The 27,680-nt window shown below is 35.3% G+C and overlaps 4 protein-coding genes and 1 non-coding gene across 11 annotated transcripts; 3 read left to right on the top strand and 2 right to left on the bottom strand.

Moving 5' to 3' along the window:
• The first annotated feature begins 321 nt into the window (after window positions 1-321).
• On the top strand, window positions 322-9,461 carry LOC110611349 (zinc finger CCCH domain-containing protein 34). 4 transcript variants are annotated; one of them, XR_006350254.1, is made up of 8 exons: window positions 322-828; window positions 996-1,141; window positions 1,420-1,485; window positions 1,713-1,832; window positions 1,940-2,257; window positions 2,338-2,655; window positions 8,628-8,858; window positions 9,119-9,461. XR_006350254.1 is itself a non-coding variant. In XM_043955188.1 (7 exons), the coding sequence occupies exons 1-7, from the start codon at window positions 741-743 to the stop codon at window positions 8,751-8,753; spliced, it is 1,182 nt and encodes a 393-aa protein (XP_043811123.1). In that variant the 5' UTR covers window positions 322-740; the 3' UTR covers window positions 8,754-9,060. The 4 variants fall into 4 exon arrangements, 2 of the variants coding, with proteins under 2 accessions (XP_043811123.1, XP_021607312.1); XR_006350253.1 differs by lacking the exon at window positions 9,119-9,461 and adding an exon at window positions 7,156-8,117 and having other exon boundaries at window positions 8,730-9,060; XM_043955188.1 differs by lacking the exon at window positions 9,119-9,461 and having other exon boundaries at window positions 8,628-9,060.
• A 73-nt stretch (window positions 9,462-9,534) lies between these two features.
• Window positions 9,535-10,960, bottom strand: LOC110610482 (ethylene-responsive transcription factor ERF086). Its single transcript, XM_021750416.2, has one exon. The coding sequence runs from the start codon at window positions 10,740-10,742 to the stop codon at window positions 9,747-9,749; it is 996 nt and encodes a 331-aa protein (XP_021606108.1). The 5' UTR covers window positions 10,743-10,960; the 3' UTR covers window positions 9,535-9,746.
• Window positions 10,961-16,341: 5,381 nt separating this feature from the next.
• Window positions 16,342-21,354, top strand: LOC110611712 (probable serine/threonine-protein phosphatase 2A regulatory subunit B'' subunit TON2). The gene is made up of 12 exons (XM_021752098.2): window positions 16,342-16,786; window positions 17,145-17,236; window positions 17,444-17,506; window positions 17,597-17,695; window positions 17,771-17,929; window positions 18,065-18,136; window positions 18,285-18,417; window positions 19,140-19,204; window positions 19,517-19,592; window positions 19,707-19,808; window positions 20,432-20,624; window positions 20,938-21,354. The coding sequence occupies exons 1-12, from the start codon at window positions 16,648-16,650 to the stop codon at window positions 21,173-21,175; spliced, it is 1,431 nt and encodes a 476-aa protein (XP_021607790.1). The 5' UTR covers window positions 16,342-16,647; the 3' UTR covers window positions 21,176-21,354.
• On the top strand, window positions 20,765-20,879 carry LOC122723404. Its single transcript, XR_006350353.1, has one exon. It is a non-coding gene; the product is annotated as a small nucleolar RNA snoR104 (small nucleolar RNA).
• Window positions 21,355-21,582: 228 nt separating the features above from the next.
• LOC110611710 (acyl-CoA-binding domain-containing protein 6) lies at window positions 21,583-27,470 on the bottom strand. Of its 4 annotated transcripts, none has more exons than XM_021752095.2 (17): window positions 27,322-27,470; window positions 26,958-27,078; window positions 26,700-26,781; window positions 26,462-26,614; window positions 26,289-26,366; window positions 25,983-26,087; window positions 25,407-25,473; window positions 25,251-25,312; window positions 24,914-25,053; window positions 24,701-24,827; window positions 24,485-24,599; window positions 24,171-24,259; window positions 23,843-23,926; window positions 23,421-23,765; window positions 22,358-22,876; window positions 22,210-22,269; window positions 21,583-21,922 (listed from the first exon to the last, which is right to left on the bottom strand). In XM_021752095.2, the coding sequence occupies exons 2-17, from the start codon at window positions 26,993-26,995 to the stop codon at window positions 21,842-21,844; spliced, it is 2,145 nt and encodes a 714-aa protein (XP_021607787.1). In that variant the 5' UTR covers window positions 26,996-27,078; window positions 27,322-27,470; the 3' UTR covers window positions 21,583-21,841. The 4 variants fall into 4 exon arrangements, with proteins under 4 accessions (XP_021607787.1, XP_021607788.1, XP_021607789.1 ...); XM_021752096.2 differs by having other exon boundaries at window positions 27,212-27,427; XM_021752097.2 differs by having other exon boundaries at window positions 27,194-27,323.
• Window positions 27,471-27,680: the final 210 nt, after the last annotated feature.

Here is a 27,680-nt window from a genome sequence, read left to right as displayed (position 1 = left end):
ATTATAATATGATAATAGAGAAGGGTCCATTTGTAGCCTTTTTAAAATTTTAAGGAAGATCCTCTTTGCATGCCACGTTACCCTCTCACCTCTTCTCATTTCATTACGCACATTCCATGCACTCACTCACATACGATCACTTCAATCTTCCTTTAACTCTTTTGCATAACCCCACAGTGAAAAGACAACTTTGACAAGCCCAACAAACCCCAGTGTGTGATAGTCACTGAGAAAAGCAAGGATAGTTTCGACATTTAGTACGAGCCCATTGGAGAAACTAAAACAGTTTAAGCTGAGTTCTGCTTCCTTAGCACACACTTATTTTTTTATTTATTTATTTTTACCTTTAAAAAAGAGCATTATTTTAGGTTATTTATTCTCTGTTTGGCGCGTATATAAACCACCAAAGCACGAGAAGGAAGAAAGATCAAAAGCCATCACTTTGAAAGTTGACAGAGCGAGAGAGAAAGTAGAGAGAGAAACGCCAAAACCAAGAAAACCAAACACTGTGCGAGCGAGTTTCTGTGTGTGAGAGAGAAGAAAAAGGGCAAAAAAAAAAAAAGAGCAAAATCCCCCCCCCCCCCCCCCCCAAAAAAAAAAAAAAATCTCCAGTTTCTCACACTAGTTCTTTCTCTCTCTTCATACAAGCGCACCCCATTCGATCGGAGCTTCATTCTGTTAGTTGTCCGAAAGCCGGTACAATTTCATCCCCGTTCCCGTCCGGTTCCGATATTGTCGGGATGGACCGGTACGGTCGGACCCAGGAGGGCTCGCAGTCCGATCCGTCACCGGAATGGACGGCTCCAAGGCCTGAAACTGGGATTGAAGGTAGGTTCTTTTCAGCTGCATTCGAATTTCATGAGGTTTCATTGAATGTGTGAAGCTAAGTGGAAATGGGTATTTATACAAGTATGATCCTCTTGTTTTGTTGTTGTTCGTATTGTGCTTATTCGTTTGTTCAATTTGTTGTGTTTTGTTTTTTGGTGTGAATGTAGAGGGTGTTTGGCAGCTGGGATTAGGGGAAGGTGAATCCGGATACCCGGAGAGACCTGACGAGGCGGATTGTATCTATTACTTGAGGACCGGGTTTTGCGGGTACGGGGCTAGGTGTCGGTTCAATCACCCGCGTGACCGTGGCGCGGTAATTCTAGCTGATGCTGATTATTTTTGGCTTTGTCTTGTATTGTGTTTGGTTAGAGCTTTATGATTCGCTCTTTTAAAGTGATCATCGAATGTTTTATTGGGTTCGATCGAGTTTGATCTTGTGGTTTTCTCATTGGAAACTGGAATACTGTTTGGCGTATTTTGAGTGTGTGGGCTTTTGTTATGAAATGTGGAAAATTTGAAAGAGTTTGGTTAATCTACGGTGTCACAGTAACAAGATCTGTCGTAATAAATTGTTCTGGTAATATTGCTTAGGTAATAGGAGCTGCAAGAGCTGGTGCTGGGCAGTTTCCTGAGCGAGTGGGCCAGCCCGTGTGCCAGGTACCAATGAGCTTGTCTTTTTTACGAATTTAGAGCTTGGGATATATGCAAAATTTGACTATGTTCATTCTCTACATTCTTTATTATAATGTAGATGGCATTAGTTTATGTATGCTGTGGTTCAAGTTAACATGTTACTATTCTGTGATATCTTAGTTCAAGTTTCATATTCTGTGAGATGGTGAGTTCTAGTTGCACTGATTTTTCTGTTCATAATTGAATTGCAGTATTATATGAGGACAGGGACGTGCAAATTTGGTGCTTCCTGCAAGTATCATCATCCTAGACAGGGAGGTGGTTCTGTTAGCCCTGTGTCGCTAAATTACTATGGGTATCCATTACGTCAGGTGTGTATGCTTTTAAATTGATGTTAATGTTTTGTATCTTGTATCAAATTGGTCTTCAGACTCTGAAGTTAAGTTTGCTTAATAACTTGAGTTTTAATTGTCAACAGGGTGAAAGAGAGTGTACATACTATGTAAAAACAGGGCAGTGCAAATTTGGTGCAACATGTAAATTCCATCATCCACAGCCAGCTAACCTACAAATCCCAGCACAGTCACTGGCTCCTCAAGTTGCACCTGTGCCTGCTCCTGTAGCAGCTCCTGGATTATATCCCACAATGCAGTCTCCATCTGTTCCTTCTACTCAACAGTATGGAATAGTAGTTGCAAGGCCTCCTCTTCTTCCAAGCTCGTATGTACAAGGTCCTTATGGTCCAATGCTGTTTTCTCCAGGTGTAGTTTCCTATCCAAGTTGGAGTTCCTACCCGGTATGTGTGATATATTTATTTATACCATAAAATTTGGTTGAATTCATCTATTATTTTGATTCATCATTCCCTTGGTGTAGGCACCTGTAAGTCCAGTTGCATCTCCTAGTACTCAGGCGGGGGTTGGATCAGGCTCTGTTTATGGGATAACACAGCTATCTCCTTCAGCACCTGCTTATACAGGGATTTATCAACCGATGTCTACTTCAATTGGTCCATCAAGCAGCAGCCAGAAGGAACACTCATTTCCAGAAAGACCTGGCCAACCAGAATGCCAGTATTACATGAAAACTGGTGATTGTAAATTTGGATCATCTTGTAGATATCATCATCCGCCAGAACTGATTGCTCCAAAAACAACTGTTCTTCTTAGCCCCATTGGTCTTCCTATGCGTCCGGTAAGAATTCCTTTAAATCAGGCCTCTCATATATACTGTTAACCAGGCAGCAGTATGACAGCTGTTAATGTGGTATTACGAATTCCTTTAAATTAGGCCTCTCATATATACTGTTAACCAGGCAGCAGTATGACTGCTGTTAATGTGGTATTACGAATATATACTATGTATCTACTCATGGTTGGTATTGTTTCTAGGGTTGTGAACATGAGTTGCAGTTACGTAATTGTTCTCTTCCTCCCATCCTCTCTTCTTGTCCCCATATCTTCTTTGTATTCTCCTGACAAAATATGCTGATGTGTTTAAAGTGGCATGCACACCACATGCACCCTGACTTGGACTCTTGTTGTATACTTGTATTATTTGTTGAAAGCTTATAAGAGGCAATGGTTATGTATTACTTGGGTGCTGTCCTGGATTGTCATTTTGTCTTCTTGCACTGATATTTTGGCATCTTTAACTCAAAATGTATATCTTGAATGGTTCTTCTTCTTTTGCCTTGCAATCCCTGCTTATGGCCGGGATTGGATTTTCACATTGAAAAGTTCATTACTAACTTCAATATCAATATATACTACAGATTGTATGAGTCGTTATGGAATATTCCAAAGGTTTTAGAGTAAGGTCTTTTTCAAATATGCTTCTAGAAATCTAGTGTTGAAAATAAGAGAATATTGCTCCCTTTTGTTCTTCCTTGGGAATTTTTAACTAAATAAGAAACTACTGCACTCCGTTCTCAATTTCCCATTTCAATTAATGTTTAAGTAGAGGGATGCTCCAGTGCTTTGATACATACCTTTGTGCTTTATGGGTTTTGTGATTGCACTAACATAATTTAGTTTTGGAAATTTCTTCATTTCTCATCACGGTACTCTGAGCACTGTGCTTTTTGGTCTTAGCAATCTGGTCAGTGTTTCCATTATACTAATGTTTGTTTTGGCAAATTGGCAAGTTAGCTTTTCTTACAAAAGTATTCGGGGTTAGAATACATATTAACAGGCTAGGACTAGGAGTGATGATGTTTATATCGTATATTGTATGTGTTAAATTTGGGCCAGGCCTAACTCACTCCAAAAGCTAGCTCAAGGAGGAGGATTACCTATGGCCCATATAAGGGGCACATTACCCCTTTCCACAACCGATGTGGGATTCAACACACCCCTCACGCTCAGAATTTCTACTGGTGCGTGGCATATCTATGGGGCCTGATACTATGTTAAATTTGGGTCAGGCCTAACTCACTCAAAAGCTAGCTCAAGGAGGAGGATTGCTTATAGCCCATATAAGGGGCACATTACCCCTTTCCACAACCGATGTGGGATTCAACAGTATACATGCATGTCTATCTAAGGTTACAAATAGCTGGTCCACGGAGTTGAATCTGCTCTTTGTTCATGTATGATTGAATGTAAGAGACCTTTTCTTTCGGTTATATATATATATTGTAGATATGCATGCCTATCTGAGCTTATATTGCAAATAGCTGGTCCTGTCCTACAGAGTTCATGTATCCCGATGCATTCAAGACGTGATCTGCTCTTTATTCCTGTATGATTGGATATAAGAAATGGCTTTCTTTTGGTTCATAAACAGATACAAATACCAACACACACACACACAAACATTCTCACACATTTAACTTTTCTATCTTTCTTGCAGTTGACTTGGTCCTAACTCATTGTTTTCAGTATTGATCACTTCTCTTCTTTATTGAATGCCATGCTAATTTGTTATTTTGGAAAGCACTGTTTTATGGTTATTGATTTAATGAGAACTTTGGTAGTTCCTCTGATATTTTCCCAACCTGTAACTTATGGGATGGTACCATCTTGATAATAGACAATTATTATCCTTGACCTGTTAATGTTATTCCTCAGCCTCAGAGTTTCAATGGCACAAACTTGCTTTTGCTTCCAAATCTTTATTCGTTGCAGAAGGGTTTTCTATTTTTCTCTTCGGGAGAGAGGAACAGGAGATTTATCTTCCATCTTCTCCCTCTCTTTCTCCACATTTGTTATTTTTTAGGTTGCTAAATTTTGCAGATTGGTTTACTTGTATATGGGAGTCTTCCTTGCAATAATCTAATTATTGTAGCTGTAATGTGAATGTGTTATGCTGCAAAGATGAACGAGGACACCATCTACTTTTCATTGGTCGAAGTTGGATTATTGTTTTCCTTTGAAAGCTTTGTTCAATGCATCATGGAACTTTGATATGTTCCTCAAAATTTTCCCATACTTCTTGTACCATATTTTTCACTCTTCCCTTGCATATGTTGGCTTAACTTGAAAGAAATCATGCAGTGCCCTTCCTCTTCCTGCTCTGATAACTTTCACATTTATTGATTAACATCAAGGATGCAACATTTTTATGTCATTGACTGACAGGGTTTTTGCTGTCCAGTATCTGTTGTATGGGAGAATTTGTATGGTTACAGTTATGAGTGGTGGGTTTATGATTTTTAGGAATCAGACTTAGAACCAAACTTCGGTTCCAGTTCCAGTTTGGTTCTAAGCAATTTCAATTCCGATTCTTGTTTCGCTTCTATTTTGACTTTAGTTTTGGTTTCATTATGAGTTAAATCTTGATTTTTTTTTACATATAAATTTACAACATTCTTGTGTTCATATTAAAATACTAAAAGATTTTAAATTTCTAACATCAAAACAATAATAGTAGACATTAACATAATAATAATGGTAATATAAAAAATATGTTACGCATAATTTTCAGTAAGAATATTATATTATTTTTTATATATTTCTTCATCATATAGTTCTTAGTTAAAAGATACATATATAATTAATATCTAAAATGTATATTATATAACTAACATGTGATTCAATCATATAATTAAGGACTATAAGTTAATTTAATGTATTCATGACTAAAATTATTTTGTGAGTAGAAAAATAAAAGGTAATACTCATTATACATATAAATATAATCAAAGATAGATTAGGTTATTTATCAATATAAAATATTATATATAAATATAGATATAATTTATTAAGTTTATAAAGTCTATCTAAAAACATATGTATAATATCAGCTCTTTGATTCTGTTCTTGATGAAGGACCAGAACTGAATTAGAACAGTAAATATATGTTTGATTTGGATCTTACAGTTACAGTTCTTTTTCATTTCCGGCATAGCTTTGGGATCTCTAAGAACCATGCACAGCCCCAGGTACTGTTACAAAATGTGGCTAATGCTTATCATATAAACTGCTGATGGACATTTTTTGGGAGTGTATGTTGTGGTGTAAGTGATCCATATATGGAAGGGTTTTTAATTGGGGTACTTTCTTCAGTTTGCTAAATTTGTGGGGACTTTTCTAGAATTCATAGGTGAGATGCTTCTAATGAATCATTTTCTTCCTCCTTTTGGTAAATTTAGTTATCATTAGTAGTTTGGAGGTGGGAGATTCCACTTTAGGTTAATCCTGAAGAGGCTAGATATTTTACTTAAGGTAGGTGGTAGTATGTTTTCTGCACCCAGACACGGTTTTTCCATTTCATCTGAACCATGTAAATGTGTTGTGAGTTGGGGAAGCAAATCCAGTCTTCTTCCAAATTATGTTATCGCTGTGTGCTTGAAAAAATAGTGAGAGGGATTAGTTGGAAGAACATGTTGTGGATGAATTGGTGTTGCAAGTTACTTGCATTTACAGTTTACTGATTTCAGGTGCATCACTTAAACAGTGTTATAGTTCTCTGGAAATTGATCTTTTTTGCCCCTCCTGTGCTATCCGTGATTAGTTTATTCTCCAGCTTACTTTACTTAGTGGAAGTCAACCTTGAGGAATGCTAACTTGTTTTTGTTTTCTTTTTAATTTTTTTAAAATTTAGATAAGGCAAACAGTGCTTCATTTTCCAATAATTTGTGCTTACTTTTAATTTTAATCTAGTTAGGGTTCACATATTGTTGAAAGTTTGAGTATTGGGTTGAGTTTGTCATATCATCAAGTGTGTCAAAGTTATGCAATGTAACCATGTCTGGTGCTGTAAGGGGCGAGGTGCATGCTATAGGTGTATTTGACCTGTCAATTTGGATTCATGGAATGGCCACTCCCTATCTCTTTGTTGATCATGTTAATTTCGCGATTCTTCTATAATTTTCTCTTCCTTTCTTCATAAGCAATCCAGTCCGTGGATGATGAGCCAAAGCAGATTAGACTGAGTGATCTTATAGCGCCTTTTATGTGTTAAAGATCTGTCGCTTCTAACGTGAGACCATTTTTTATATCACGCTATGACTTGTTTATGTAAATGGCTCGATGGGATATTCTGTAGTGCAAATGACATTTGTTCATATGTGAGCATTCTGCCACCAACTCTAGAAAAAGCATTTGAGCTGCATGTGAAATTACTTTCTGTGTTATGTTCTGAATTTTTTTCTCATTTCTTTCATGTTGCTATATTTCATCAAGTATACCTAGCTGTAATTCGAGTTCCTGTCTAAGTTGATGCATCTGGTATTTCCTTTATGCTGATCAGGGTGCACCAACTTGTACCCACTATACACAACGGGGACAATGCAAGTTCGGACCGGCATGCAAATTTGATCACCCAATGGGAACATTGAGTTACAGTCCATCTGCATCTTCTCTTGCTGATATGCCTGTTGCACCCTATCCTGTGGGCTCTGCAATTGGTACTCTAGCTCCATCATCATCATCTTCTGAATTGCGACCTGAACTTATTTCTGGGTCAAGCAAGGACTCCAGTTCAACCCGGATGTCTTCATCATCAAGCACATCTAGTGGATTGGTGGGTTCAACCTTTTCAAAGAGTGGGCCTGTTCCTCATTCTGGTGTGCAACAGTCTAGCCATAGCTCTGGCCCTTCAACCGGGAGCATCACAGAGGCCCATACCTCAAGCTAAGCAAAATACCAAACAAATTTTTGATCAAACTCATGAAAAAATATATTTCCACCTCCTTTTTTCTTTCAATCCCTCAAATAGAGGCTTCATTTCTCTGCCACAGTGATTCCACGATTCAGGTCTAGAACACGTTAGGTTTGATAATTGTGTTCATATAATCTTACAGTCATCTTTCTCTTGAATAAGCTATTGCCAACCCTCAAAATGTTCAGCAAAACCCCACATAGCCTTCTGCCTTTCTTTTGAATAACCACCAAGATGTGCAGTTTGCTTAGGCAAATCCTTATCCACCGACTCCAATCTTTTGGAGTTTGTTGTTTTTATTTATGCTGCAATCCTTTTCAAAAATGATATTGATCAGTTCCTATAGCATTCTTCTTTTTACATCAACTGTCTCTTCATGTCTATCATTTTACAGTTTTTCTATATATTTGGGAACAGGCTTCCAAATTGTCTAGAAAGGAATTAGAAGGTTTCCTTGTTCCCGTCTTTTTTGTCTGGGGTTTATTATCAGAAAGAGAAGTAATTACAGAGACTCAAAGGAGGCATCCAAATGCTACCTTACATGTGATTAGGTACATAGTTATGTTGTGACCATTGAAATTCTCGACATTGTTATTTATAAATTTATTATGAAATACGAGTATATGAAGAATCACTCTTGAATCTGTAATAATCATACTTTTCTTGCATTTTTCACCATTTAATTTGCTTTGCATGAGCTTTACTATATTTCATGATTTATGCAGAATCATCTATATTAGGCAAATTTTTTTAGTGGGAAACAAACAAATAAATACATAGTAATAATGGCCGTTGCAGTTAAATTATGGTGCAATGCTTCTTATGGTGTGCACTATTGGTTAAAGAACTGAAGTAGATAAGAAATTCTTAAATCATTGTTCTAATCAAGCATGGTACCTTCCAATTGAGCCACGGCTCTAGTGGCTAATATGTGCTTATTGGTGATTAAGTGAGGGGGGTGAGCCGTTAATGAATGATTGAACTTATTGGGATTGTAGCATTCTCCCCTGCGTTGCCGAAATCGTGATTCCCTCTTAGCCATTGAAGTTGGGTCATTGTAGGTCTGCTATCTATGTATACAGTGCAGTTCAAATTCTCTGACGTTGAGGCTCTGTCACCTTCTCATTCCGTTGATGCTGATGGATGGAGCTATGCTTTTGCAGGTGTCGGCAAAATTGGCAATCTAGACTTGACCTACGTAACTCAATTATACCTGTAATCAGCAGTATAAAAGACAGCTCTTATATCAACTGAAAATCAAGTACATTTATATATGGAGCTACTCATTTCTGGTATTGAACTAAATTTGCAAAGATGAAAGTTTCCAACATGTATAAAGACTGGTTATTATATATATAAAATGAATTTTTGCTAGGTATATTTTCAAATTTTTATATCTTTTTCTATTTTCTGTATTACGATATTAATTTTCTATTTGGATATGTTGATGCCTTGAGTTCTCTTAATGCCAAAAAAGTTCATATAACTTTGGAACTTAGTTGTTATTTATTGTATGTAATGGCAAAATTAATCCAGTGTAATGCTTGGACAGATAAAATCGTGAGGTCAAATTAAGTGGATGAAGATTGAGGAACCTATCGGTGTAGTTGTACATGTAGTCCTTCTACTCGGTATTTGGAGACCAACAGCAAACTAGAGGAGGAAGCAACATATACAAATGCAATGAAATGAAGTAATTAAGCATTGGCGAGCAGTTGTATATGGGAAAATGGCTTGTGGGGTTGCTATAGCTTAGTGATAAATATGAATCATCAACTTGTACTGTGCTTGGAAACAATGGGCATGCGTCACCTTCTATATATATATTTGTGAGGTTAGGAACTTATTATAAGCATTGTCGAGAAAAGCTCAGGCAAACAGCCGTAAAGAAAGACATTGCAGTCAATATTTTGCTTTCCACAACTAATAATGAGCACTTTCTGCCTTCAAACAAGTTAAGGAGCTTTTCAAATCAACCAATAATCAAGTTCTTTAAAACTCACAGGATCAGGGAATGGGATACACATTCCATGCATCTTTTTCTTGCTCGAATATGGAAAACTTTCTGTATAATTACTGTGAACCAAGGTGCATGTAACTAATATAATCAAAATATGATTAATACAGATATTCCTGCAGATAGATATATGATGTTAGCCCAATAAACAACCTACTCCTACTTAGAATAGTGATGCATAGCTGAAGTCAACTATGTCACCATATGATGGAGTGCAAGAAGATACTGAAGGAGTAGCTTGAGGCACTGATCCATAACTAGGAATATTGCTGGTGCTAGGATAAAAAGTTTCCATGCACACATCTCCCGCCATTAATGCGTTATTATTGATCATTGCAGAGAGCTCATCAGAGTTGAACTCCCATGGCTTCTGATCATCTCCCCAGAATCCACTGTTGAGTTCATCAAAGCAGGGATAGCTTCTCGTTGTTGTATCTGGAGGAAATGCATGTTCAATGGAAGTTGTGGTGATCATGGAAGAGAAGTTTTGATGGTGATCACTTGGAGCTTTGTAGTTGTTGGTTTTGGAGTTTGTACTCGAGGGATCAGAAGGTGGTCTCAGGCAATTATCAGGGACAATGCAGGACAAGTAGCCTGAGTTATTAGAATCATCATGGGAAAAGAAGAAATTATTATCACATGCTGATTCAGTTGTTTCACCACTTGATTGGTTGGGAGACTCATTCAGACAAGTCTCATACTTTGGTGGATTGTTGTTCTGGTTAGTGGGTTTATTGCCCTGAGCCTGAGGAATGGCTGTGAAAAACTGTGAAGGTGGGAAGAAGGGTTGAAGTTGAACATCATCAAATGGGGTAAGAAGAGAGTGAAAAGTACCATGATCAGTGTATAAAAAGTTGGTTCTTGCTTGAATGCCTTTCATAGAAAGGGCAGCCCTATCATAAGCAAGAGCAGCTTCTTGGGCAGTATCAAATGTACCAAGCCAGTGCCTTTCTTTAGTTGTGGGGTCTCTAATTTCAGCAGCATATCTACCCCAAGGTCTCCTTCTAACCCCAAGAAACCTCCCTGGTTCTGGCTGCTTTCTTCTGCCTCTTCTTTCTCCAGTTTGAGGAGGAGATGTGTTTCTTTGAATGAGAGCATAGCCACCATGAATCTTGACTGGTTCATACAAGGGTTTTTCAAAGGTTTGGGAGGTGGACATTGTGAAGAAAATAGGAGTAGCTAGTGGAAGAAACTCAAAGTCTAGAAGATTTTGTGTGGCATAGAGAGAGTGAAGCTATAGGAAGTCTTTTAAAGACACTGATTTAATCATTGAAGGAAAAAAAAACATAAAAGGACACTGTAGATGTCATTGTTTAGAAGACCATGCTGCCTTTTCTATGTAGATTTAAAACCTTACCTTTTTCTTCCCCGTTTCTAGTAGCCAATTCTTTTGATAAGTTTTTGTAAAAATTCAATTTAATTAGTTTTTGTTTGATATTTATTTTATTTGAAATAAAAAATAATAATTCTTTTGAATTTTAAAAATTTTGAACGAAATTTGTTTTTTCGTACAAGGGTTAAAATTTAGGGTCTCCGTTGAGTATTAACCTTTAGGGTTTGTGAGTTGATGAGTAAATTGGGATTAATTATTAAGTAGGTCAAACATTGGAGGAGGAGAATGCAAGCAGTGGCAGTTCACGTGCAAACTGAGTATAGGCAATCTATCAGAAATAATGGCTACTCTATAATACATAGCTCCTTCAGCTATTATTAATTAATTCATTAATTTGCTTAATGCGTTGCTTACAAACAAACTTTGTTGTTTCTCTCTTAATTTCAAATAAATCACTGCTCCATCTTACCATTTCATTTTTATTTCTTCTACATATCCAATAATATTTATCTCATAAATTTTTTTTTTATTTTTAATCCAATTTGAAACTAGCTTTTGATTACCCTTTTTTATATAATAATTTATGTATTAACTTTGGAATATATTAAATAAGACTGAAAATAAAATTTATTAGTTTTAAAAATAAATTAATAATATAAATTATTAAATTTTAATGAAAGAATATGAGTAAAGAATATATTAATTATATATTCTTAAATTATATAAAAATAAAAGTGATATCATTGAAAATAAATTTAAATTGCGATGAATCAATCTGTTAAAAAAAGTGAGATAGTCGGTGTTTATGAACAATTCGTTGGATATTCAAATACTAATTGATAGAATATACACTAATATCACGAACCCCCTCAATTTATTTAAAAGAGAATGAATATATTCTTAAATTATTTTATTTTTATCATATATGTAATTAATGAGAGATGTATAAGTTTGAATTTCATCCGCTACTAACAAAAATGATAATGGGATGTGAGATTGAGATTTTTTAAAATTTAACTTTAAATTAAATTCCGTGAGCATTTTAATATATTAATTCTTAGTCCTACAGGAGTAAATTTATGAACTATTGCTACATTTTTAGTAGATAAAACTATAAAATTAAAATTAGGAAACCAAATCAAATATGTGAATTTGAATGTTGTTATGTCTTTATATGTACATGTGAATCCGCATTTTATGCAAAATAGATGAATTTATTTTGTCTTGTTCTTGATTTTTCAAAGGGAGTAGTTAAGATTTTAATCTCTAATTATAACTAAAGCAAAAATTTTCTCAATGGACCTAAAGAATAAACATGTTCTCTGGTCAGCCCTTTTTTTTTTTTTTTTTTTTTTTTTTTTCTCCTTTCTATATCAAAAAGGACATGTATTAGAAATCATGCATGCAGATGTGTGTAAGCCAACACTCATAATTATTAAAAAAAAACAAAAATCATGTGCCGAAAGTAACATAGGGAATATATTTAATATGTTGTTTAAAGACTAATCCATGATTTAATTAATTCATTTATCATATAATAAAATTAAAAAAAAAAAGAAGAATAGATTGTATCCCACGTTGGATATGGTATATATAATCAAATTAGTTGGGAAGCTTTTGTTTTTAACTTTGATTTATAGTGTTTGAAATTAAAAATATATTAATATATACCGTAATGTAATTAATTTTTTTTATTATATTGCATTATTGTTATTTTTTAATTCTTCATTAACCAGTTAATTAATAAATACTTGGGTAATCATTGTTGAAAGGAAAAAAAAAAAAAAAAAGGAATTGGCAGGTAAATTTGAAAAGAGAGAATTCCAAGAAAATTTCCATTTTTGCTAGTTCTTTTTGAAGTGAATTGAGGGGAAAAAATTGAGAGACATGAGTGGTCTTTGTCTCTGATCTTCAAAAAGTAAACAAAAAGGGAAAAAATAGGTAGTCAAAGGGCAATCAAAACCTTGAAGAACACTTGCAAAGGATTAAAACTGCCCAAACATAAGCTACATGTGGGTCACTACCATTGTCTATACAATAAAAAAAAAAAAAAATCATATTTTTATTCTCTTTGATGAAGCTGCATGAGCCTAAAATGGCATTGGGAATGACATAAACTAATAATATTCAAATGGGTTAGCCTCTTTTTCTTGTTTTTAATTTTTTTTTTTATCACTGGCCATTATTGTTGTCTGCTGTATTAATTATTGTATACATTTAAATTGGGGTATTAAAAAAATTATGTAAAATTATTAACAAGCATTTTTTTTTTCTTTTAGAATGAAATTTTCATGGAATCTAATCTATGAAGCTTGACTCATCCACTAAAGATTTGAACAAGCATAAATAAATTGGTTGGATTATATTGTTGCCCATTATTTGGAAGATATCATAATGTTTGCATGTGGACCAAAACATTAGATAATGAAAATATATCCCATACAAAATAATCAATGCAAATAAACCCAATTCATATATAACTAGAATAATTTCAATTTTAGAATTTTGAGTTGGATATTTAAAAATATTGAAAAAAAAACCCCAAAAGATTGATAAATAATATCCTATGTACTAAAAAAAACAGTTCAAGAGATCCTACAATTTCATTTTCATCCTTTATCTTAAAATTTATTAATACAAATTTTATATATATGATAATTGAAAGTAAAAGGAGATGGGTAATGAAATTGAGCAGATGAAAAAGAGTAGAAGGAAAGTCAAGGGGAAGGAGGCATCTTGTAAAAATCTAAAAAGCTGTGAGGCTGCTGCTTAAAATGCATGGAAGAAAGAGTTTGTATTTAAAAAGCAAATGGCACTTCAGAGAGTGTAGGGGTCTCTTTCTGCAGTAGAATGAGATTCAAGATTATATTGGTACTTCTTTGTTTTTGGTCAGATATCACAATTTTGCACATTCTTCCAAACACCATTCTCTCTTTTTTTTTTTAAATATATTTTATACCTTGTGTTAAAGTTGTCCCTGAATTTAGGGGAAAGAAACATTCACTTGTCTTTCTAATAGCTTGGACTTTCTTCTTTTAATTCAATTTAAAGCCATTCCTTTCCTTCCTTTCTACCCTTTTTTTTAATCAATGAACTACTCAAGTTGTAAAATTTTCATATATACAGGATTTAATTATGACTAAAAAAAAAGTGAAAGAATACAACGGAATTGATAACCTTAAAAACAAGATTTTGCCATTTGATTGTAAAATCTTCTGCCCATATTAATCCAACAGTAAAAATCTTACGGGCAACAGAACGGGGATTTGCTCTCTCCTATATAACCAATGGGAAATTGCCACGCCACCTGAAGGAGACCAAACCTAGTATCGGCTACAATGCTCGGACACTGTTGCCACGTCATCGGACAGGCACACATTGGACACACGAACTACGTGTCAAAACAGGCCAAGCTAATGGTGGGGCAATTCTAGTGAGAGCGAGTGGGAAATAATAAGATTACGCGTCGAAGATCTGGACGTGAATTACGGTTTATGTACGGAGAGGATTTCCACGAGGAGTTGTAGAGTTAACAGTAAAAGCGAATCTATAGTTATGGTCAAAGATTGATTTACGACGGTTGGATTTAGATTGGACGGTCCAGAAATTTGAGCGACCATTGTACTTTCCCTTAGTTTTTACTACACAAACTACGAGACTCCCGCATGCTTCCTTACGTCCCTCGCCTTGGTGATAAATTATGGCCAATCCAAATATCCATTTCTTTTATTTTTAATTATTTCCAAATATTTTCTACTTTCACTTTTTAAATTAACATATAAATTCACTACTATAATTCCATTTAATTTATCTTATTTTTCACAAAATCTCTTATTTATTTTTTTTATAAATAAAAATTTAAATAATTTCTCATATTTAGTTTAAACCATATATTATTAATAATAATAAAAAAAAACTTGAAGATCAAATTGATCTATGTTAATGTGGATCAATGGAATTCTTATAAAATTTTTCTAAACAATGTATTTACCTCCAAAAGCATGAAGAATAAGTTAAACTTTTTATTTTGATGGCACTCAATTGATATGTGATAAAGATGAATATAATTGAAATTTTCAATTAAAAAACTTTTCTTTTTAACTAAAACAATTATTAACTTTTTTTAAAAAGAGTAATATGTATAAAAATTATTTAAAAAAATTAAGTATATAATTTGGCTCTAAAATTTTATATGAAAAATCACTACATTGTATAACTTACACATATTTTCAATTTTCATTGGTTAAATAGTTATATCTCAAGAATTTAATTTAATTGTTATATTTTATAAAATTATGTGTTATCGTTGGAAGTGATCAAAATTAGAACTGGCCGAAACCTTGGGGGCTGGTTCCGGTCCCCTCAAATGCTAGTCCAGGCCCAAAACGGACCCGTGTGATAAACCAGGTAGCCGTTAAGTTCCCTAAAGCTTTATTAATAGGAAAGCAACAAATCACCATCCCACCGTTACAAAGTCTCCCCATTATTATAAAACTTACCCCCAAACGAAGAAACATTTTGCCTGCTGACATCCACAAACAAACAAGAGAATTGTTTACACCAAGTGTGGCCATTTGCCTGCTGACTAGAGAGCTAGATTAATATATATATATGTCGTGCTATTGCATCAAGCGAACTTTAACTACAAGTTCGATCAATACATTAGCCAACTATCGGTTATGTATGTATGAAAAGGGAAAAAAAGATTTTGCAGCTCCAATAATATGGATTGCACCTTAATTTTGGCTAGTTTGCTTGCAAATTTTAGGCAACATGGATTCAATCCCACGAGCTTTGTAGCCCTTCCTTGGATGATGGCCAATTTTCATATGCTTCATCAAGCTCCATACTGTATAGGGAATCAGGAAAAAGCTTCTTTGTGAGTTATGGACTGCAAAATTCCAGCTCAAGATAAACAACATCCAACTAAACTTCTGGCTACTAGGAGGAGCCATCACCTTGTACATAAAAATTCAAGACAACAAAGATCCACTAGAGCATATGCACATATTGACAAATGTTAATATGATGAAAGAATTATGGCAAAAAGTTATAGTCTTCTGTTGCATCGAAAAATTTTTCAATAGCATAATCGAAATAGCAATGAATTCTTTATTTATATAGAAATGGGATACAGAAATTTTGAAAATTTTAAAAAAAGTTATGGTGAATAAAAAAAGTTAAGGCATTTCAAGCTGTAATTTAATTAAAACAATAGTGTTTTAATTATTTAATGTAATGTTTAGATGAAGAAATTAAATAATTAATGGAATTAAAAGAAATTAACTGATTTAAAGCAGATTGAACGAATTATTTAAGTTTAAAAACACTTATAGTGATTTATTAATTATGGTAAAATACGGGATTAAATTACAATTAGCTCCTTTTTATATATGTTTTATGGAAGGCTGGGGCCTAACCATTATTTCAAAAGAATCACTTGATCTAATTCAAATTCAGAAAACCTGTGGGAGGCAACTGAAATTTACGCAAAACACGTTAGAGAGCACGGCGAAGGTGCTTCGTCATTGCGAAAACTTCACCATTTTCACAGAGAACTCATAGATCAAAGGGTTTTGGGTTTTCGCTCAGTAATGACACTAATTCTAGGGTTTTTAGTCTCTGATTCGAAGCTGTAATAGGACTCAGAAGTCTCAACACGTTTGATCCAACTCTGTTAAATTGTTGATAAAAAAAAAAACTCTGTTAAATTGCGTTCGTGGACTTGGCCATGTACAGTGGGTCGAGCGATGGCGAGAGCCACGAGGCTCCGCAGAGGAAGATTCCGCCGGCCTCGTCTATGCTGTGGGTTCGCAATCTCCGCCGGTACATTGGATCTGGTGCTGGTTTAGGATCCGAAGCCCTAATGGGTATGTTTTCTCTCATCTGCGATTTGGTATCAATTAATTAACAGTTATGTTCCCTCTTTTCCTATGCGAATTTGGTTCTGCTAAATTCTATTCATCGTTTGTGGCATTTTCATCTACATCGCAGTAGATATGAAAAGCAAATTTATAATTCTAATTGTGATAATATGTCAATAAGAAACTCAGCTTAATCAATTGGGTCTTAAAAATGTAGTGTTAGTTGGCATTTACGAGAAATGGCTGCATTGCTAGCTGGCATTCACGTCAATTGCTGCATTTTTAACGGGATACTTAATTGTGATGGCAATATTTGATTTCATTCTCAGAATGTAACCAAGTGGTTTTTTTGGCCCTCTTGTAGAGCTCGAGACAAAGAGGATCTTGCTTGATATTTTTAAAGAGAAGCAACAAAAAAGTGCTGAAGCTGGCACAATACCAAGTTTTTATAAGAAGGCATGTAGTAGAATTCTTATTACTTTGTTATTTTTCCGCTCTTCAAGTTTTTAGTAAGACATATGAAGACTATATTCCTTGATTAGTTAGACAAAGATGCAAATGCCTCTAGGGATTATGGGGTGTTTCTTTGACATTCTCCTGTTACATTCTGGTAGTACGTGCTCATTTTCTTCCTTTATGTGTCTTTGTGTTTTCTATGTTTAGAAACCTGAAGAAGGATCAATCAGTCACAGGGTCCAGAGATTGGCAAAATTTCGATTTTTAAAAGTATCATCTACTCTCTTCCCTTGCCCACTCACATCTGTTGCTTCTTTTGCTATGTATTTCCTTTTTGACATTGTAAGCTCATTTTTGCAGAAGCAATCAGATCTTTTGCTTAATGCAGATGATCTGGATGAAATGTGGGTTTGCTTGAGAGAAAACTGTGTTATTGATGATGCTACTGGTGCAGAAAAGGTGAGAATAGCAAGGTCAATATCATTTATTTTAACCTTCTAATAATGCTAACTTGTTTAATACTTTATATTATAGATGAATTATGAAGATTTTTGCCACATAGCCTCAGTATGTACTGAACGAATCGGCCCCAAATGTCGACGATTTTTTAGCCCTTCTAATTTCATGAAGTTTGAGAAAGATGAATCTGGAAGAATAGCCATTTTACCCTTTTACCTTTATGTGATGAGGACAGTGAGTATATCATACATTTTTCGTTTGACAAATTATTTCATTTAGCTTAACTGGTCTTACACATGTATACATGGTTTTATCTTTTTTATTAAAGTTCATTCGCATGATTTTTTCTTATTGTTCATTGTTGTTTAGGTTTCACTTACGCAAGCCAGAATAGATATGAGTGAACTTGATGAGGATTCAGATGGCTTCCTCCAGCCTCACGTATGGATTTGATGCATCTTTATGCCTTTTGTACATTGCAAATTGGATATATGATCTTCCTTCTGTTAGATATCTTCATTTGCAATGTGCATCATTTGGTGAAACTTAGTTATCTCAGGCATAAGCTAATTGTTTTGTGCTTTATCAGGAAATGGAGGCTTATATACGAGGTCTTATTCCTAATTTAGCGCAACTACGTGACATGCCTGCACAGTTTGTTCAGATGTACTGCCGCATAGCTGCACACAAATTCTTCTTCTTCTGTGATCCTCATAGGCGAGGTTTGCCCTACTCTTTGGTTAGAGTGTTATTTCAATAATCAAACACTGAGCCAGTTATCAAAATGTTGATCTCTCTCTCTCTCTCTCTCTGTTTTTTTATTCTTTGCTTCCACTACTCAAATTTTACTTATAGTTGTGTTACATATTGTTATATAGGAACCTGTAGATTCTTCCTGAATTCTGTCTCATTTTTCCTTGCTCTATCATCTCTGTACCATGTGAACTGTGAATGCTAGCTTGGATTTGAATTTTTCTGGAATTCTTCTTTTGTGGCAGAAGGGTAATTTGTGTTTGATGAAGAATTCAAGTATTTAGGTATTGGGCCCCATTATATGAACATGTTACTGATTAGTGATGGTGACAGGGTAATGATAATAGGTTTGTGAGAATAAATTGATAGTTGTGGTTGAACATGTGCATAAATATAACTATATAAATACTTTGAGCGGACATAAATTTTTAGGTTTTGAAAGTGAATGGCACACTTCCCAACCTGCCTTTTGGAAGAGGTTAGTTTGAGGTATGAGGATGAGGAAATTCTAGTTTGATGATGATGGAGGAGACGGAAAAGAATTTCATTTTCTGATTTGTTTACCTTTACCCATCTTTTTTGGTTTCTGAATTTACTTTTACATGGTTTGATGGTGACCTGTTGGGCACTTTTGCTTCCTACTTGTGGTGATGAAAAATAATTGAAACTTGAAATTTGATTTTGCTTACAGGGAAGGCCTGCATAAAGAAGGTGCTTCTTAGTAATTGTCTTCAGGAGCTAATGGAATTGCACCAGGTAAATTTTGCTTATATTTTCTGAAATTTTTGTTACCCGAGTAGACTATCCACAAATTTCAGGTGTCATTGTTTGTCTTTTCTTCTGTGACACGAAGATCTTTTGCTAGAATCTCCTTTTCTGTGTTTCCTTTCTTTGCAAGTTTATTGCTATGACTTTATAAAAGAAACTGGCTGAGAACACTTTGTAGACTGCTTTTCTTCTTTCTTTAGCTAATTAAGTTTTCAAAGCATTGAAGTGCATCAATAGTGATAGTGCTATTAGATTTTAAATTAATGCTAATTCTTTTATTGTAACCTTTTCTTGTAATAGGAAAGTGAGGAAGAAGTCACTGACACTGAACAAGCTGAAAATTGGTTTTCTTTGACATCTGCACAACGCATATGTGGTGAGGACCACAAAAGTTTTTCCTTCATATATTCTCTTGGTTTTCTACCTTCCTTTTAATCCTTATGTTGTTTTTTAGTCTCTTTCTCTCTCTAAGTAATCTCTTGTTCTGTAGATATGTTTCTTGCGCTTGATAAAGATATGAATGGAACATTGAGCAAGCAAGAGCTTCGAGAATATGCAGATGGAACACTCACTGATATTTTTATTGAAAGAGGTAGGTTTAACTTGCTTCTTGTATGTGCTTGATATTATATTATAATTTATTTATCATGACAGAATCATCCTTTTTTAATTACTTGAAATCTGATTTGCTACAGCATCAATGGGAAGTACTTAGCTCAGATGTTTTTGCACTGGTCTTTGTGTGATTCTAATCTAAAGCTAAAATTGCTTTATGTTCAAATTGTCCTTCTCATGTGGTGCAAACGGCTTCTAAATAGGAATAACTTCATCCAAACATTTAAGACAATATCTTCAATTGAAACAAATAACAATATAACTGCTGCAAAATTAATTAATGCTGTAGTAAAATGAAGTAACATATCATTGCTATCTCTTTGTATTGTGATTATTACTCTTTACTATCTTGTTTGTAGAGTTTGTTAATTGAGTTCCTCCATTTTCAAACTAGGTGCATAAAAATGAGATGCAATAATTCCTATCATATGAATTTTCTCTATTGAAATATCTCATATTTGCAGGTGTACTGACACTACTGCACTAAATTTCAATTACAATGCTTTTTCTACTTGTTTGTTGCAGTTCTTTGTATTGAGGATATACCTTCCCTCAAGATTTTCATTTGAAGTCGCCTTGTATTTGTTATGTTCTTGATAGTGTTTGATGAGCATGTCCGTCGTGGCAAAACTGGAGGAGGAAATGCACGGGAGATGGACTTTGAAAGTTTTCTCGACTTTGTTCTGGCCCAAGAAAACAAGGATACTCCAGAAGGTTTAACATATTTGTTCCGTTGTCTTGATCTTCAAGGACGGGGACACCTAACAACAGCTGATATCCACTCCCTATTTAGGTTTGCACCAATTTTTTTCTTGATACTTTTGTTTCAAATTTCTTCTCATTTGCTTCAGCTGCTACAAGCAAATTTAGAAAAACTAGCTTTCTCATTCTGAGCCAATTGAGAAAAGTTGAAGCTGCTATGGAAGTAAAGAAAGGGAGTATCTGAAAGCTGAGATGCTGCCTGATAGTCTTCCTAGAGAAAACTCTGTAGTTTCCTGCTTGTAGTACTTTTGCGAGTCCTGCAAGTTCCAAATCTTTAGGGATATTATATTAGACTGAGATTAAAACTGGTAGTAGCCTAATGATTACTTTTCCCTGCTTAACAGAGATGTACACCAGAAATGGATTGAAGGTGGAAACTATGAGTTGTGCATTGAAGACGTTAGGGATGAAATCTGGGATATGGTTAAGCCAGCTGACCCACTCAAGATTACACTGTCTGATCTGCTATCGTGTAAACAAGGTGGGACTGTAGCCAGCATGCTAATCGATGTGCGAGGTTTCTGGGCACATGATAATAGAGAAAATCTTCTCCAGGAAGAGGAAGAACCAGAAGAAGAATGACTGCTTTTCATGTACTAACACCAAACGGTTTCTTAACTTCTGTATTGCACTCTCACAAGCCGTATGATTTCATTTCGGTGTGTGGCCGTGTCGTGTTACTTAATGTGGTGTAAAAAACGGGTTGTAGCAAATTGATGCATGCTAATGATAAATGGCTCCTGTAATAGACTTGTTTGTAAGTGGCTCCAAAATTCAGTCACATTGCCCTTTGATAAGGTACCACCGACTCCATGCACTGCTTGACAAATTGATTAGGTTAGCTTTAACTTACAGTAGCCTTATCAGCAAAGACATTCAGCTCCCAAGTCAAATATTCAACAGTTACTGGCTTATGGGTGCACATTACCAATTTTGTTTCATTGAACTTTGAATTTGGCTTACACATTGTTTTAATTTTGTTTAATATCTAAACAGAAAATATTCAGTACGCAATGATATAACATCATAACATATGTTACAACATCATGACATGTTTATGGTCATTGGCATTGGGCTATGCAAATAACAATAAATAACAATTCTCCATTACATGTACAACAGCATGCTTGCATCAAAATAAGGTTGTCATTTTGGTACAGGTTTGATGTGACAAAAAATGCTGGCAATTATTGAGACCCTTCCTACCACATCTGTTCTTTCGTCACCTAGCATATATTTTTGCAATTACTAGACATTGAATTGTTTCCTAGGGGTGGGAACTCGGTTTTCCATGGATTGCAATCTTTGTTTGAGATGAAAAACTTCAACCTGCAGGGCAAAATGATGATAGAGGAACAAATGATGTCATTCCACATTAGTATCAGAAAATCTTAGCTCAAATATGAAAAATGGAACATGAGTGATAAAGACATTCTATTGGTACTTTTCTGTTAACCCTTTTATTCAAAACATACAGTTGCTAAACAGGATACTTCTTAACTGTTGACAATTTTTAACAGGATACTTCTTAACTGTGAAGGAAAAGAGAAAGGTGTTGCGTATATAACAATAAATGGCTATTTTCTTTCTTCCCAGTTATTCGGTATACCACTTACCTGTAGTTGGAATGCTCTAGCCCTTTCCCCGGAGAGCACTCCCCTGGTAGAATGAAGTTCCTACACAAATGTACAGTTGGTTTAAAGACTAAGATCAACAAATCAATCTTAATATTGCCCCATGAGAAAAATGCAAAACATAAACTACCTTCTGCGTATCATCCAAAACTGCCTTAAGAAACGCCACGTCATGCTCAAGCCTTACGTTGTCGGAATGGACGATATTTGACAAGCTGTTGGCTTCTTCTTGTGCTAGCTCTATACCAGCTAACTTCTCTTTTAGCAACTCCATCTCCCTTAGTGCGTCTGCCAACTTTTTTTCCATCTCTTGTTTACTCTTCAGAACAGAGGATAGATTTTTCTCTGCAGCATCTCGACTTGACAATGCAGCAGCCAGTTGCCCCTCTAGAACCCCATTCTTTCTTATTAGTGCAGTTATTTTTGTTTCATATAATAGATACATGCTTGAATGGCAGCCTCCTGTAATACCATCTGTTGCTGGTACTAATACATCCTCATTATCAACTGGATGGTTTCCAATTCCTTGGTTCTGGGAGTTCATATTTTCATATTCAAATACAGAAGAATTTTCCTCTGCAATAATTTTACCTATAGATATGTTGGTCTGAATTGACACATCAGGTTGATTTATACGGTGTTCCATTGCCTGAAATAAGAGAAAAAGGCTGATGTTAACATTAAATATAGGATTTTTCTTGTCTAGACTCTGTTCGCCATGAATCCAGAACTCAAGACATATCTTGGATCCCACATGTTTACGTCTTGGGTGTATTATGGAGCAGGTGTAAACAATAATTTCCTTAAAATACAAACATATCACACTGTGAATTTATGTTCCAAGAAGGGGGAAATCATAATTTTATTGTCTTTTCTTTTGTTTATCCACAAATTAGCAGTGAGCTTGCCAAATAGCTACTGTAGTAAAAATAGCATGCTAATGATGAATGGTAAGATTAGAATTGGACCAATCACTGCAAGCATGCAGAAGCCCAAAAAGAATTGAAGGAATCCAAATGAAGTCTAAAACTTGGAAATCATTGCATCTCCAAGAAAAGTTGAAATTAAAACTTATAAACACTCTTTTTAGCCACACAAACTGCCACACTGTGATGATTTCTTAATTTTTCATTGCAAATTCAGTTTCACAAATTAAAACCTGAGCTTATATTATTGACTACCCATCAGCTTACCAGAGATGAAAAGGTTCCATCTTCTGAATTCTTTGCCACCTTAACAGCTGTGCTATGTTCTTCCTCGATAAATTGCTTGCGCAGAGAGACATTGCCAGAAACAGGATTTGGATCAGCAAGTGTCTCTGACAAAGATTTTCTACCAGAACCATGCTGCTCAACTGCAGATGCCAAATTTTGTCTTGCAAGGGATTCAACTGAACGCTGGGAAGAATCAGTACCAAGTTGTGCAGCCAGCCCCATGGATAATGACTTTTTTCCAAACAAAATAGGGCCAGGACCTTTACTAGCAACCAATTGTCGACTCATGGATGATTCACTCTTATCCATACCCATAACTTCAACCTGTATTGCAATGTAAAACAAAATTAACTGTTTAGCAAAATCAGCTCCTGTGTGAAAATGTGATTTCAGCCTCCAACCTGATTTGTTGGCTCCTTTTTGGATCCTCCAAATGCAACAAGAAAATCCTTTTCTTTGTGTTGCACAAGCACCAAACTAAATCCCTGCCAGTGAAAAGAATGCTTTAGGCAGACAAATACAGTAAAAAAAGAGCAATAAGAAAGAAATATGAGGACATGCTACCTACAAAAGACAGCAAAGAATTAATTAATGTCAAAATCTACAAAGCCATTGCAGTCAAAGAAGTTTCAACTACATGACTCGATCAAATAAATTGTATGGTCAACCATTTATCTGAAAATTAGTACGCTAGCTAATACCATCATTTATGCAGAGAGCAAGGATCACCTTGTTTGTCGTGATAGAAGATGGGGATGCTGCAAAAGCTACAGACCACTCCACTTTCAAAATGTCAAAAACCAAAGTTTCCGAGTGTCCTGCAGGTATATTGGGAAAAGGTTTCAACAGCTTGCAACTGTATGGCTGTGTGACAAAACGTTGAAAATAGTCCAACATGTGTCCATAAATTGACAATGAGAAAGCAAAAAAATCTTGAAGGCATGTAGAAGGCTGACAAGGACCACAGCTAAACAGCTAAAAGATCACAAGCTAGCTATTAATTATCAGCTTGAAGCATGTGCTTATTAGCTCACAAGTCATACGTTTTTTTCTGCTACCCCCTCCTGCAATGTACCATTTAGTTCCACATAGAACTCCACAACAACCAGCCCTAGGAGATGGATGGAAACCTCGTATCTTTATTCTTGACCAAACCATCTGAGGAAAATAAATACAACAACGAATGTAACAATTAATATGAAGTTGTTTTTATCTGGCTGCAAAAGAGTTAATATACCAATTTAAGAATGAATAAGCACCGTTTCAAAGTCGAGGAAATACAAGTCATTCAAAGTCCGTGACTTTGATGCTCCTCCAAATATGAGTAGCATTTTATCATCAAAAAGAGCAGCCACATGGTTCGATCTCGGAGACGGTCCTGTTCCTCTGAACACACAAAGGAATGCTAATTGAGAACCTAAAACATATCTCCATCATGTAGATCAGAGTACAGAGCAACAAAATCAACTCACGTGCAATGTAAAGGGAGCCATGTTAAAGACTTCAGATCAAACATATGTAGATCATTTAGTTTTCTTCTTTTAGCATCTTCACCTCCAAATAAAATTAAAACAGTACTTGCCCTGACCACTGTATGATCACTGCGAGCAACCTGCAGTGCATATGTAATATTTCACACATTAAGTTCAGAGTTTTGTAACAGAAACAACAAGACCAGAATCAGACTGTCAATTCAAACAAGAGAGTAGCAAACAATTATTGCAATAAGCCCCAGTTTTACATTTTTTTGATAATGAACTTAGAATTGGAAGTTTTGCAACAATATCAGATAGGTTATTGTGATGGTACCGGCACATCTCCCTTTGCTTCCAAAAGTGACCAACACTCTGTTTCCATGTCAAATGCCCAAACTATGAAAGCCAAACAAGAGAATTGGAGTAATTTCAAATCATCTAGGAGAGCAAACCCATGGCAGTATGAGTGTGAAAAACACAAATGTCCAACCTGAAATTCTATCACTTGCAGGATCTGTTTTTCCTCCAATTAAAAGTGCCTTCTTCCCCCATGAAACCTAGCCAAAAGATATGGCAGCACATTTTCAGCAAACGGGCATAACAAAAGTATCAGACCACCTCTAACAATTATAAATTCTTCTTAATCAAGGAACAACACATCCACGCAGGAACAATATTCTTTCCTTCCCAATCACTCTATCAATATGTCATTGGCAGCTTTTACATTTTATCAGGTACTGAAATATAGGTTAGTTGTTTTCTAACTTCTCTTCAGGTTTTCCATTATAGTTTAATACACCGCCTTCCAGACTAGGTATAAAACATAACTTTTATTTCTTGCCTGAATCTGTAATGCAAAATATCCCTTTGCATCTGAATGTGACATTGGTGTTAACCTTTTCACTTGAGATTGTAGTGAAAATAAATTAGCAAACAAACTTCTCAGCCACATAAAATGCATCATCTAATATCTTGAGCTGGGAAATAACCTACATCAAATCCCAACATTGAAGAACATAATGCACAATGATGCAGTTGAAGGGTACTGGTGTCTATGTGATAATACCAGACAATGGCCCTTGCATGCAGGGATCTTTAATGGCAGGCTGCTTGGTGACAAGTAAAGCTTTGATGAAATTGCAGTCCAGGTAAATTGGGCAAAATTAAGCACCTGAACGAGAAATGAAAAGGACTGCATTAACTCCTATGTTACAACTATAGACTTGAAGACATTTAAGAAACTCTAAAGTGAGAATTGATCGCATTTCAAATGTGCTCATCACTTTTAAACAGCTAAATTGCTCATTCATGCAATGTAAAGTAAGATTTTCGTTTCATTACTCATAATGAGTTCAAAAGAAACATCCTTTACCTGTACATCATCTAACAATCCACTTCCAGACTCACCACCAACCACAAACATCTTGTTACCGATCACAGTAGCAGCATGCTATTAAGAAAAAGGGAAAGGAGTTTTCACTTCCACCAGGTTAGCATCTGGACAAGAACATAATCAATATGCTATAAACATCAATCACTTCTTACATTGAAACGAGGCGTTGGTTTGTCCCCAGATACAGACAACACCATCCAGTTATCGGAGTTCGCTGATGTAGAGTTATTAATCTCATGTGGAGCAGATGAACACTGACAATCGAGCTCATCAGAATGACTAGTTGTAGGGGCAACGACTTCACTCTAAAAAGGGGAAACTGAAGAGCTTAGCATATTGCACACGAACCCATTAATGCCATTGCACAATCAAACAAGTTAGAAGCCATACATTGGGATGGTTATTTCGTTTCTGGGGTCTAATAGGACTTCTAGTCACAAGTGTCGTTTCCGAGAGCTGTACCTTCTTAACTCTGACGAAAACAGCATTGGCATCCAAAATTGGAAACATTACATACATTAGCTTAACTGAAACTTCACCCACTATCAACACAATCACTAAGCTCTTGGACAAATGAGAATAAACCCAAAAATAAACATGCATCAAGCATAGCTCAACACAAAGTTACAGTCTTACAGACAAACTAACCTGCCAAGTTTCATGCGTCTACGAGAGAAGCCAAACATTTTGCTTGAGTTAGAAGTTCAACACTTTATGATCTTCTTTACCAGAAAGCCACCAGATATTCTGAACAAAACCCTAAATTTTTCTGCAATGCAGCCGAAGCATTATCAAGAAAAGCCCCAAAAAGACATAATGAAGAACCCAAAAACACACTGTCAAAAAAAAAAAATCTAGAAACAGTAAAAAAAAGAAGAACGGACAAGCCAGTATATATATACCCAGTGGGTTAGGAAAAAGATATCTGAGAGAAAAACAACAGTGGAGCATGTTTGGTTTGAGAGAAAACAAAACTAGTGATGAAGACGAAAAAGAAAGTAGCTGCAAGTACCACAAGGGAAAAGTAACACAGTCCAGCAAAAAGCTGGTGAAGTTAAAGAGCTGCTGCTTTCTTCTAGTGAGCTGTAAGTGACCAGAGAGATAGAGATGGCTAAAGTTATTGCATTTTATCATTTGGTTTTGGAGATTCTTGTTGAGATTTTAGGATATATACATTTATATGCCAAGAGAGAAAGAGAGATTTGCAAAGTTTTCTCTTTTTTTAATAAACAAAATTAAACTTTAGAAAAAATTGTCCAGAAAATAAATTAATAAGGATTTATTTACCCTAAAAATAGCAAAATAGTAATGATAATAACTAACACTTAAGTTTTAAGTTTTATTTGGATGATTAAAAGCATATCAGTCATT

This window comes from Manihot esculenta, chromosome 3 (assembly GCF_001659605.2).
Source record: "Manihot esculenta cultivar AM560-2 chromosome 3, M.esculenta_v8, whole genome shotgun sequence".
In the NCBI taxonomy this organism is placed as follows: domain Eukaryota; kingdom Viridiplantae; phylum Streptophyta; class Magnoliopsida; order Malpighiales; family Euphorbiaceae; genus Manihot; species Manihot esculenta.
This window is presented reverse-complemented; position numbering and strand designations above follow the sequence as displayed.